The 13,556-nt window shown below is 34.3% G+C and overlaps 2 protein-coding genes across 2 annotated transcripts in view; both read right to left on the reverse strand.

The window, feature by feature from the left end:
* LOC114363477 (sodium-independent sulfate anion transporter) overlaps positions 1 to 1,596 on the reverse strand; it is a 46,219-nt gene extending 44,623 nt beyond the window's left edge. Inside the window, exon 1 of the mRNA XM_028319206.1 lies at positions 1,403 to 1,596. The gene's annotated coding sequence lies outside the window, so the exon portion shown is untranslated. The remainder of the gene's footprint in view (positions 1 to 1,402) is intronic.
* Positions 1,597 to 7,199: 5,603 nt separating this feature from the next.
* Positions 7,200 to 9,693, reverse strand: LOC114363511 (cysteine protease XCP2-like). The gene is made up of 2 exons (XM_028319246.1): positions 9,300 to 9,693; positions 7,200 to 7,623 (listed from the first exon to the last, which is right to left on the reverse strand). The coding sequence occupies exons 1-2, from the start codon at positions 9,647 to 9,649 to the stop codon at positions 7,596 to 7,598; spliced, it is 378 nt and encodes a 125-aa protein (XP_028175047.1). The 5' UTR covers positions 9,650 to 9,693; the 3' UTR covers positions 7,200 to 7,595.
* Between the last annotated feature and the right edge of the window lie 3,863 nt (positions 9,694 to 13,556).

Here is a 13,556-nt window from a genome sequence, read left to right on the forward strand (position 1 = left end):
CAAACAATCCTAGAAAATTATAGCCTGAAAAAATAATGATAAAAAACATTGTGAACTAGTTTAGCTTGCGTTATTTTCGGTCTGCCACATAATGTCTTTATCCATCCATATTCTATCTACAAGTAAAGCTTATGTTAATCAAGGATAATGTAGAATTCTAATGACTTAAGGTCTAATAGTTTGGAGCATATTCAATACAAACAATGAAATAAAATTTTCTTGTTCCCAATTTTATCTACCAATTGTAAGTGAATGACACTACAATAATGATAACTGAATATTGTTGGAGATAGTAAAAACATTTCTATTCCTAATTTACATAACCATTCTTAAGTACAACAGCCAATGTACAGTTGAGCTTTAAATTTTTTAGCTCAGGACTTAGCAATGATCTAAGTGGATTTGGCGTAAGGTAGTTTTTATTTTATAAATACTTTAATATCTCAAAGTTGGCACTTGGCGAACTTAAGAATGCCCAATGCATTCTCTGCCAGTTAACCTTTGGGCTATTAACAGAAAAAACATTTGGCAGTGAATTTTTTTGCATCTGAGCTTTTATCAGTAGCCCTATTGAATAATTTTTTACTTACAAAAGTTACTTTTCAGTCTTGTTTCCTCACTACTCAGATAAGTGATTGCTCGCAACCATTTGTGACATAATATGTATGTAATATTATGTTAAGATGCTTTGGTGCATTTTTTTAGTTATTATTACTTTAAATGGCAATTATGTATTTTACTAACACAGTGAGCATGGTGCACTAAAGTTTTTGAAAGTAATCATGAGAAAGGGACAAGATAAGCAATATTACATTGTTATTAATACAGTACGTCTGAAAAATGCTTAAACCGGACAATAATTAGTCACTGATTATTGCAATCTTATTTATTTATTTCATGTATAAAGAAAAGGAACTTACGGGCATTAAGCTAACTGCACCAAATGACAATGTAACCACAGCAAGCATAATAAGAAATATGATACAATAATTTTCATGCATCAAAAAAGATCTAGACACAAAGTTTAACTGACTGTAATAAAGTGTAACTAAACTTTAGAATATTGTTATGTACTTGATTTAAAAAAATATAAAAATCCTTCCTACACATCAGTAATGTTCAGCCTATTAAATTAAACAATATATCAGGCAAAAGCTCTTAATTTTGTCTTAGAAAGATGCAAGGAGGGTGCATTATTGCAGATGTATTTTGTGCGTCAAACTAACAAGAAGAATTCAGTTTAACAACGATATTAGTAATATTTATTACCGATGAAGATGTCGAGGTTAAAAAAACTAGTACTCAACTGGTTAAAATTAGCGTAGTAGTACGTAATCGAACTAATAATTTGGTACACTTGTTTTATTTACGAAATGCATCGTAATAGTAAACACACACTTACCGTTAATTTAATAACGTACACAATCGCCTAGCACTTAAACTTTTATTTACGAAGCATATTTCCCTTCACTTTATGTGATTTTATAAGAGAAATCTGCTATTTTAATAATTTTAAACACTAACACGTCCACTACCACACGCAATCTTTTTTGATTTGTTGTTGATGAATTTGACAACTTTGACAGATAGAAGTTTGACACTAATTGACAGCTGTTATTGGGAGCGTTTGGCCGAAAATAAAATTTATTGCAAATTGTAAGCAAAATGGCTATCGCCATAGCATTACCGCCGGAAACTAACATGTTTTTGGTGAGGAGATGTTTGCTAACTTCATTAGTGACGTTTTTCCATACATTGTTTAGCAGTGATAGCACTTACCGCTTAACGAACGCCATTATTCTTATTAGCGCTAATAATTCTATTTTTGGAAAACGCCCCCAATTCTTGCCTTGTCTTCGAGCAAATGACTATGAAGGACACGGCATAGATCAGATACCCTTAGCACCGACAGTGTGATTTGATTAGTGACACCTGATGAGACCACATATTTCTGTGAGTGAGACTATGTTTGCTTGTATATAAACCCTGTGCTCCAGCATTCCACTGCTGCAGCATCTGCCAGCGACCTTCCGCAACTTACGAAGGCATCCCACACGTCCACATCAGTCACAGCGTCCCAGCTAGGACTCCTTCATACTCATTTATTCTCATGTAGATAGTAGCTTACAGTAGGTACCTAGGTATACCAATCTTATTTTCATCAGGAATCAGGGGTGCCTTATGTAGGTATCTGTCGAAGTAACTTACCGATTATGAAGTTTAGTGTTATTTAAATTCCATAAGGCGTTATTCCTGTCTTTTTAGTTGTTTATTGGATGGATGGATTTTTAATGAAATCTAATTATTTCCAAATATTAATGAATGCCGTGTGGTGACGGCACTCTACTCTTCCCACGGGTGTCGTAAGAGGCGACTTAAGGACTACACATTAAACAGAGAACGGGCAGCAGCAGCGCTCTCTGAAAAACATCAATATTTTAAACTGCGATCTCCAACCCGCCTGCCAAGTCTGGGGATTATGGCAAAACACTCCACTATAGTGGAGGAGGCTCATTACTGTAAAGGGCTGTTTTAATGATGATGTGATGATGCATTTCCAAATAAACGGTTATTCATGCTTTGCTTCGAATATTATTTTTCTATCGTGTGGATTGTAACAATGAATATTTTTAACAATCCTCTGGTGTCAGTGTCATAAATATTATGTATCTATTCGATATAATGATAATATAATATACCAACTCGTAAAGTATAGGTGTATGATGTTACCGACAATCTGTTTTTTAAAGAATATTGCTAATAATATTGCCTTCGCGGTAAACTAAATATGCTTATGTTACGTGCATAGCTGGGCACCGTTAATCAAATAGTTAACTTCGTTAATCGTTAAATCGTTAATAAAAAAATTAACTTCGTTAAACGTTAAAACGTTACATCTCACAAGATTTAACGCAAGTTAACGTTAATCGTTAATCCGTTAACACATGATAATAAAACGAAAAAAATAATTGTATGCAAGGTTCAAATAATTTCGAAAGCTTGTATCGCGCATCCACGGAATTTATTCCTCTTTGGGTTCCATAAGGAACCCTTATAGTTTCGATATGTCTGTCTGTCCGAAGTTTTGCTTGGAAACTATTGGCACTAGGGAGCTGTAATTTTGTAGAGATATGTATATTAATCACGCCGACAAAACGGTAGAATAAAATTTTGAAAAAAAATAAAAAATTTTTTAGGGTAGCTCCCCTTTATCTAAAGGGATGATTTTTTTTTATCTTCGACCCCATCATGTGGGGTATCGTTGGATAGGTCTTTTAATATGGCTTAGTGGTTCTTAAGACTTTTTTTCCATTTAGGGATCTGTTTTCAAATCATTAAAGTTTAAAGTGCCAATTTTTGTTGTCCCCCTTGAGGGGGGGCCCTCTAAAAACGAAACTGTTGGTTTCAAAAACTGGAAAAATTCGTGATAATACTGCTAATCATGAACTTTCAAGGAAAACTATAGCTAGCGGTTAAGATACATCAATTAGTTTGAGATTAATAGTCATTTAACTCATGTATTACAAAATTTATTAACTAGTGAAAATTCCTTAGAAGAAAATATGAAAAGTGAAGTAATTGCTTGCTTCTGAAATATACTGTGGTAACGACGGACCACTACGGAACCCTACACTGCGCGTAGCACCGACACGCACTTGGCCAATTTTTGCGCTACAAGCTTTCGAAATTATTTGAACCTTGCATTTGTAAGTACTACCTACTATTATTTTTTTCGTTTTAGTACAATTGCATTTCAGAATAAGGCGGTTATCACACTACGCCGCGCTCAGCCGCGGAACGCGTGATTTCATATAAAAAATCCCGCGCGCAGACGCGTTGTCAGTGTATTCAGTTATCAGAGGTATTTGCATACAATGATTAAATCTGTCTGGCGGAACGCGGCGCAGTGTGATAACCGCCTAAAAGCTTGTTTTAAAAAAAGTTATAATTTTATTTTACACTTTTAGTAGTATCTCAATCTCAGAGCCTTGATTCAATTACAATACAATTTAGCACCAAAGTGCTCAAAAAGACAAATCCAGCAAACCCAAACTCGATAAGTTTCCACCGTTTCGTTTAGGAATTCCTATGGCCACCTCCTGACTCCATCATCAGGACCCTGGACATCATCTAGTACTAAAGTGCTCGAAAAGACAAATCCAACGAACCCAAATTCGATGCGATGCCGCCGTTTCATTTAGGAATTCCTATGGCCATCTCATGACTCCGTCATCAGATCATTGCTGACCAGCTCAATGGTACCATAACATTGCATTGTCATCGTACTTACATAAGTATACCAAATTTCAGCTCAATCGGTTGAGTAAAACTGGTCTTAAATTCAGTTGCAAGAGTTGTCCCACACATACCTACTAACAAATGTCGTTAGTGATCGTTACAACAACGTTGTTTTGGGTTCTGGAAGTTCTGAAAGCCCGAACGTNCCCGATTTTAAATTGTATGAAGAAATCGCCAAATCGAATCGGCGTAGTTTGCGCACTCCCATACATGCCCATACTGATCAACTGCCCGACTAAACTATCGGCCGACGAAAAATCAACGGTGTGCGCCTACTCTTAGTCTCAACATATATTTTCCCATGTTGTGTAAATATTTTTCCAACTAGTTATTCTTTATTAGCTGATCCAAATAACTTTAGAAACTATACTAATTTATTATAATTGTAACAGTCAAAACTCAAAAGTGGTTCTGACCAAGGGCGTTAGTCAAAATTACTAGGAAATCATTAAAAATAATTGTAAAGTGTAGTATTTGTGTGATTTGTGCATACAAAATAATGACACCTAAGGTACTGCAGTAAGGTGACTTTTTTTCTCATAATATTTTTAACAAATCTAGCTTTTTCATTTTTTCAATTTTTATGATGACTATACTAACTTAATTAGGTAATATGTTATTTAATAGCATGTTTTTATTTTCTTAAATCATCTTTTAATAATTATCTTTTACCTGACAAATACCTAGTTTCTTCAAATATGAGAAATAATAAAAAGGAACATTACTTTACCCGATGTGGGTAGATATCATCATTTTATATGTATAAATCACATAAATTACACTCTAAAATAGTTTTATTATGTATTTTTGATGATTTTTTAGGTTCTTTCGTTTGTTCCAAACGCACATACTTACCCATTATAGACTAGCGGTTCCATATGGTACCACTTTTTTGTGTGTTTTAATTTGGCTCTATACATTAACACGAGAAAAGATGCAGTGCTCTGATTGATGCAAGTCGTAGCCAATAGATATGGTCTATGCTTCTAGGAATAAAAATTGACAGTTATTCTTTTCAGTTATGTGTAATTGATGATTGAAGTGAGCGCATCAAAATTTTCTCTTAAAAATTGACGCGCCATTCAAGTAAGTGATCATATTTTTTTTGTGTGATAGTCAAATACTGATTTTGTTACAATCTTGTATTCTCCATAAGTGCTTTTATTGTGAAATGGTGTAAAATTACGTCGATAGGTAATAATAATGGGAAATATTGTTTGTCAAAATTACTGGTACCGTACGGTACCGCTAGCCGCTTACCGTGTCTTTTTAATTATTTTATGATTTTTAGTTTTTACTGTATTTATTGGGAAGTATGTGATATATTCAATGGTATATAAGGTATACAGCAAGATAAAGTAAAATAGTTACCTATACTTTACAAAACCATGGGTTTTTATTTATTTTAGATGTTACTTACACGAAACATTGGCAGTTTTGGAGGACGATGAAGGTCCCAAGACGAAGCAGATATTTATAGAACGAACTTGGGATAATTGCAACTCTCGAACAATATTAGAGTATAGAAAATGTTATGTGGGGCTAAGTGCAGCGTGCAATGCCAAGCTCCATTCCAAATTTTTGAATATTCAAAGATAAAAATGAATATTGCTTACCCAATATACAGTTTTTTTTACATTTAATATCACTTCTGTTATTTGCTTGTATATTAATACATAATATAATAATAATAAAATATATAATTTACCCTATTTTTATAAAGTCCATGATAATTATGTTTTTACTTACTGACACGGTAAGAGGCTAGCGGTACCATATGGTACCAGCATTTTTTTTTCTAGATTACAGGTCGGATTATTTTTTTAATGCTTGTATAGCATTATGTAGACCATAATTATGAACATATTTCAAAAAAACAAAAATCTGACACTTTAAGAAAACTCAGTCTATAATGGGTTAAATACTATAAGAAACGTCTATAAAATTTACCTTCACAGTTATTTTAATATCCTCACTGTGTAGATTTTTAAAATATTTGTTTAGATAATCTAAGAGCGTAAAGGACAAATTATTTAGACTTGGGTATGAAAATGTAAGGTTGTATAGGACAATAGATATACTACATGTACATTATACGCCCAAAAATTTGTGTATACTAGTTCTTTACTACCATGGTAACTGTACTAAAAAATTAAATGGTATTTACATCCCAATTTTCAGGATGAATTCTGTTTAGCTTATCAAAAATGATGGGTCGTAAAGGCACTTTTTTTGGGAATTTCGACAAACTAAATATACAGATCGATAGAGAATTAAATTCTGAGAAAAACTGTATAAATAACTCATTTTCGGTATTTTGTCCTTTACGACCTTTGAGCCCAGAGGTATCGATATGTCATATTACATTTTGCCTAGATAGGTAAGTACCTATAGTAGGACAGATTGTTAGTAAAGCTTTGTATCACGAAAAAATACTGTTAAGGAATTGATAATAATTATTTAATACACATAGCATACATAGATAAATGTACCTATTTATAAGTAAAATCACAATTAAATTAGATATACGAACATTCTTCTAGGTAACCCAAACGTACCTACAGCCTTGCTGCACTCCCTTGTCGTCTCCCTTTTCTATCGTGTTTTACACACATTGCCGGCTGCTTATCTGGTATTGTACATAAACACTGTATAACTATACCAACTTTTGGTCTTTTGGACAACCATTAAAGAACGAGAGTAAATTGTAATCAATATGAAATGTTTCGTATTAAAATTTTAGATAATTATTTATTTATTGTTAAAGATTTACCAACAACATATCAATTTACATGCAACTGAAAGCTAGAATCTAAAAGATATGCCTTTACAGGTAAATACAGCATTCAAAGAAAATAAGCTTGGCGACAGAAAAAAAAGAACAGATTTTAACCAATTAATCTAGGTAGTTACACATAGAAGAAAAAAACAATTTTTAACAAAATAATCCAAATACCTAGTGAAATAATAACTCAGTAAAAATAAAATTTGGCTACAGTTCCTTATTTAGCCATTAGCTATCACACAACTTCAGGTAGCTCATGCATTTTTCTTGAATGAACGGTCTGAATCCAGAAGATGTCGATGCCATGGTCGTTGACGTCGTTATATGTACGTATTACCTACATCGATACAAGGGGGCGCCCTTACCCAGGTTGGTTCTACAGTGGGGCAATCTGAATGTTTTAAAGAAATAATCATAAAGAACATAAACGTTATACTTAAATAAAAGTCTACTTTTTTATAAATTTGTAATATCGTCTACGCGTCTGACGTTGACTTATAGCTAAGTTGATTCAGTCAAATCCTCCTCCTCCTATAAGCCTGAAACAAAACAATTAAGTAGGTAAGTACGTTGAAACAATAAGGTTATTAATTACCTACTACTGTACCCCGAGTAGGTATGAATAAATGTCGTCTTGTAAGGTATGGTAATCGTATTGTATTATTTTTTACGAAAATCAAGGAACACCTAAACAGGGTGGAAACTATGGTTTAGGGAACACGATTACTATACGATAGGTTAGATGACAAAATTTCAATTATTTGTCCGTCAGATAATTAGAAAATATTAGACTCATATTATTTATTTTCTTTCATAATTAAATAATAACAGTGCTACATCGAGTTGAAATGGCGCGATACGTCACGCTTGAGTAGAATTTTTACTCAAAAGTGACGTCACGCGACATTTCAACTCAGTATAATACTGTAATTATTGGATTATGGAAAATAATAAAATATACGAGTCTAATATTTTATAATTATCTGTCAGACGGACTAAATAGAATTTCGATTTAATTACCCAGTCATCATCCCTATTACGAGAGTTATTCGTGCTCGAGGCACTAAAGGACAAGGGCCACTACAGTTTAGTGAGGTCGAAGGGCACACACTCGATTAAAATATTATTATGTTTAATTCCGCTAGGTTGGCAGCATGCATGAAGCATAATAATAATGAAAAGGTTGAGTTCCAAGGGCCCCCAGACATTACTTATTTTTAACCGACTGCGCCAGAAGGAGGGTTATGTTTTTTATTCAGTGTAGTGGTTTAAAAAATTGAAGGATTTTCTATAAAATATTGAAGACTCGTCCTTTTGAAGATTTTTTTTCATATTTATACAGTTAGTTACAACAATATTAAAAAAAAAAAGTAAAGTAGGTACCTATGTAGTAACAAAACTTGGGCTTAACTATTACTCATAAAAATAATTAAAAACTGAGTTTAGTGACGAATTTAGGTTATTATTTTAGGGACAAAACTTGTCCCCGAGTAGGACTAAAAATTAGCGTCAATTTTTTTTCTACATTCCCTTGTTTTCGATGAATATTGAGATGATATTGATATTAACAAATGAGTTTAGTGAGTATTCTAGATTTATCTCTTGCTCATCTTCCTATTCCTCAAGCATTTCCTAAAAGTTTTATATAATCAATAAATTTTAAATAAATTCCAAATATACAAATTTCTAAGTATCTCTGTGCATTAAAATCTGAATGATTAATCTAAATCCTGCCAAAAAAGTAGCCCTAAGTGCAATAATTTAGATGAAAATATAAGTATAATGGATAATAAGCATAATAACAATAATAATAAAACATTCCGTTAATAAATATTTATTAACGGAACCTTACTTTACCTTGATGAGTATAATACTTAATGATAATATATATTATTGAATTAGTTACACATATAAATACAGATTAAAAATAAATTTGATAATTAATAACCATAGAATAATTAATGCAATAAATCTAAAAATCTTCGTCTCTCCTAAAATGCAGTGCCCGACAGGGTCCATAATTGTATCTTACCTTACCAATAACACCTTTTGTAAACATTATGGAAGCAATAAACTATTGAGTATTGAGTATTTTTGGGCATGATTTTTATTATTATTATTGATTCTGCAATTGAGTATTATTAATAACAAAGAACCTGTATTGACATGAATATTACAAATAAATGTGTTATTCTTATTTTGATTAAGTACTTACGACGCAAGAATTACACTCCCCAGTATTTCCTGAACTGTTCTATCAGCATTAGAGTTGATGTCATTAGTGTATGAACGACTCTTTGAGTTTACTTCATTAATATGTTGCAAATTGTCCACAAAAATATAGTAGCGTTTTTCATGCTCTTCTTCATCTTTATAATGTTTGTCATAATCTTTTATAAATTTATCAAACAGTTCTGGAGCTTTATTCAAGTCATATATCTGTACTGGTTTTGGCTGGTCATCGTGAGGTTGAACATTTTCTTCTTGCGGGAAAGTTTCACAAATCACTGAACACATAAAACTTGTAAAAGTTAAAATTAAAAATATCACTAAATACGTCTTCATTTTGTACGAACGAATTCACGATTGAGCCGTGAGCAGCCTTCGAAGCTTTGGCTTACATCATCACTATTGTCTGGGCAGACGTAAAAAATGTTGCTGATACAGGACGTCCGCAATTGAGAAAAAAGTGTGAAGTAAGATCGATGTTCAACATCTTTGTTAATATTAGAAATAAAAATAAATGAGACAAATAAGATAATTTGTGTCAGAGATTACCTAACACCGTTGATATTCTGGCGCAGTCATGACAAGCAAGTTTGCTTATTTAAATATAAGAAAAATACACATCACCATCATCAACAATACTATAAAGTCCACTGCTGGACTATGGTGCTGAGAAGAAGCAGCGCAAGAAGTGTCGTGTCGTTCGTAGCGCGACTGATGCCGAGCCCTTCTCATACAGCTTTGGACCGATACAAAAAGTACTTAGCTAGCACATTAAGCCATACACTCTGTTGTTTAATTCCGTTGTATAAGTGCGATTTTGCAACAAAAAGTTAAAGTCTGATGTGCTAGCTTCTGTGGAACATAAATTTCCGAAATGAACCAGGCCCTCCCCATAGCGGTCAAAAAGTGTGTTAAAATGTATGTGACCATACATATGTATGTGGGTAGGATCTCAACGAGATAAATCACAGAGCAGGCGTTATGCACATAACTCTTGGGCTTCGGACCACTTGACATTAGCAAGGTCTTGTCCCCATACATGGATATAGGTTAACTAGAAAAAACATGATTCGACATCAGAAATACCTCCACATATTTTTCTATTTTTGTAGTCTGTATGGATTTTTATATCTGAAATAAGAAAATAATGGATTACCATGGTTTCACCAACTTGCTTTAAAATAACAAAGGTCAAAAGTCTGTCAAATCCTATACAAAAAGACCGGTTAAATAAATAGTTACGGCTAAAGTTAAAGAGATGCAAATTAGTCGGACAGTCGATAAACGTCGTCTTGTCAAGGACTATTGCCATGAACTCTTAAAACCGTAGTAATTTTTGCAATACAAATTCAATACCAACGACGGCATAGGTACAAAGCATTCAGCTAAGGTATAAACAACCTGTATAGCATCTCAAAGGTCAGCAAAAAAATTATAATTTGTGTGCAGCATTTTACATAACTGATGATGTTTCTGTATTATTCGGCATGTGACGATGCACAGCATCTGGTGAGAGATGCGTCTACTTCCGGTGTAGTTTTTTACCATTTTATACCTTAAATGACGTCATTTCCGCAATTATTTAATAGGAATTGATTTGACTTACTTCCGTTTGCCGCCATTTTAGTCACCTGGGGGCGAGCTTGCTCGGAGTTCTTCACAGCGTCTTTAACTTTCGAACTAGTAACATCGTAAGCAGAAACTCTGCTCAGATTTTTACTGAAATAATTTATTTCTCAATGTTATTATACTAAGTTTAAAATTAAAAAGTGCAATTGACCGCGCGTGTGTGACCGCGAACTACATGTACGTGATGGTGGTTGGCGCCAACGGGTGAGTGTCGAGTTGGACGAGTGTCTTCCGGACGACGAGCAGGTGGACCCAGAGCGTCGGATACCGGAGAAACTCGGAAACCGGCGAGATTCAAAACGGATGAAACGAGGTACGTGGGATTCTGATAGTTTTAACACTCTTTTCGATCAAATGAGCATTCTCGAAAATCTCTATATTGTATAAATAAATTGATATCCACCACCATCTTATACAATTTTAACGGCGGCCCCGTCAGCCCCAATCGTAAACATTACCAATTAAAATACGTTGTTAGCATCACCACAATCGAACGATAACTCTTTCTGGTACGAATTTCTTAATAAATACCCCTTTAAAAAGGCTCATTGTGCTCATAAAATAAAGCACCTACAAATGCTTTACCACATCAACAAAGCACTTTAAACTACAACTATTAGTAGACTGGGCGGCCACCCCCAACACTGAGCCAGCTTCCATCTTGAATTATTAAATTCTAGTGTTCTTTTTTGCAAATCAACAAGCTTAATAAGTGTGACAAAATTTTAATGTGCTGAGTGCATCGAACATGTATACGTATATTTTGCAACAACATATTGTCAAAGTCAAAGTCAAAGTCAAAATTTCTTTATTTGTTTGGACTAATAAATAGTTCTTACAAATCGTCATTTTGCTCTTAAGGAGCCTCTACATGTCTCATAATCTTTTTACCCTACCAGCGCTTCGAGACCAACATTTGGCAAGTGCTGAGAAGAAGCGCCGCAACAAACTCAGTCACCACTGTCTGCCGGTTAATATAAATAAATAGAAATAGTAGTAGTAGGTACATTCGATTCAGGAGCAGTTAACTGAATTTACCATGCATTCTTGTATGGTGTATCTTATAAGAATGGGTATACAAGATTGCGATGATTGTAATGTGACATGCAATAAACGTTTTTGAATTTGAATTTGAACATGTCACGAGCGTATCCTGGCTAAAATTCCTAATAAGCACTGTGCGAGGAGCACCCTCCCAGTACCGGTGATATCTAAAAATTAATCCGACCTTGGTTCTGTAGCCGGTCATTTCAAGCAAAATCAAAACGTATCTTTATTTGCTTAGACTGATTAAATTAGTTCTTACAAATCGTCAAATACTGATTTAAAGTAAGTAACCTTTACCTACACATCTCATTATCTTTAAAGCAAATACATAAGCCTCAAAATAACTCCCTTCGATTTAGAACAAAAAGCCAAGGATTCCAAATCAGTCAGGTCTCAAGACGACCAATAAATCAATAATTATAAAATTCATTAGAAATGAAGTGCAGGGCAGCGTAATAAGAACAACAAAGTCAAATGACTATCCACTCAGCAAATTCTATGGAGGCTGCCTTTGAGCGTATCTTGGGCAGTGGCAGGCGTCATCAGACTGCGGAGGTCAACCTGTTACCTGACAATGGTTCCAGGGATGCGTCTGCCATTCACCTCCAAGCCGGTGCTTGCCCCCGCAACGCCGTGCTTTATTCAGCGTCTCAACACTCTTGACTGTCAAGCGCTGACCAAATAAGAATAGCAAAGTCAAGTGACTTTCCACTCAGCAAATTCTATGGAGGCTGCCTTTGAGCATATCTTGGGCAACGGCAGGCGTCATCAGACTGCGGAGGTCAACCTGTTACCTGACAATGGTTCCAGGGATGCGTCTGCCATTCACCTCCAAGCCGGTGCTTGCCCCCGCAACGCCGTGCTTTATTCAGCGTCTCAACACTCTTGACTGTCGTTAGTATAGAAAAATATATGAAAACAAATATTAGTAAAAACTAAGTGTATGATTAGTGATATTATGAATATCAATGATTATGTTTTTAAATATGTAGGTTTTAAATTTTTTATGAAGAATGATCATTATGGTATCAAATTGTATGAGAAATATTTTCGGACCTCCAATGATAGGAATTGAAAAGTTATGTAAGAAAATGCGCTACCCTCAAAATGACTAGCATGCAACTACTCGCGTATAAATTGTAATCACGCACTTATTACAATACATACATGATTAGTCCGTATGCGTACTGGCGATGTATATTTTGGAGGAAGATAATTGACCTAAGTCACTACAAAGTATACGCGAGCAGTACGCAGCGTATGCGTACTGGTCGTGTATAGTTTGGAGGAGCTTAGTAAAAAAAGTCATATCCAAACTATACTCGATTAGTTTCACACCCTTGCGTTCTGGCTATGTATAGAATGGAAAGACGCTGCTCTCACTGTGCATTTAGAACAAAACATGTTAATACCCTGAAATTAATCATGTTCTAATCTAGTTCTGTTACAGAAACTCGAAAACTTTCATCACATAGCGCCATTGGTAAGTAGTCACCAGGAGCTAATAAACAAGTCTCTCACCAGATGCTGTGCATCGTCACATGCCGAATAATAGTACAAGTTTTAC

This window comes from Ostrinia furnacalis, unplaced genomic scaffold (assembly GCF_004193835.3).
Source record: "Ostrinia furnacalis isolate ACB-3 unplaced genomic scaffold, ASM419383v2 OfSCF7157, whole genome shotgun sequence".
Classification (NCBI taxonomy): Eukaryota; Metazoa; Arthropoda; class Insecta; order Lepidoptera; family Crambidae; genus Ostrinia; species Ostrinia furnacalis.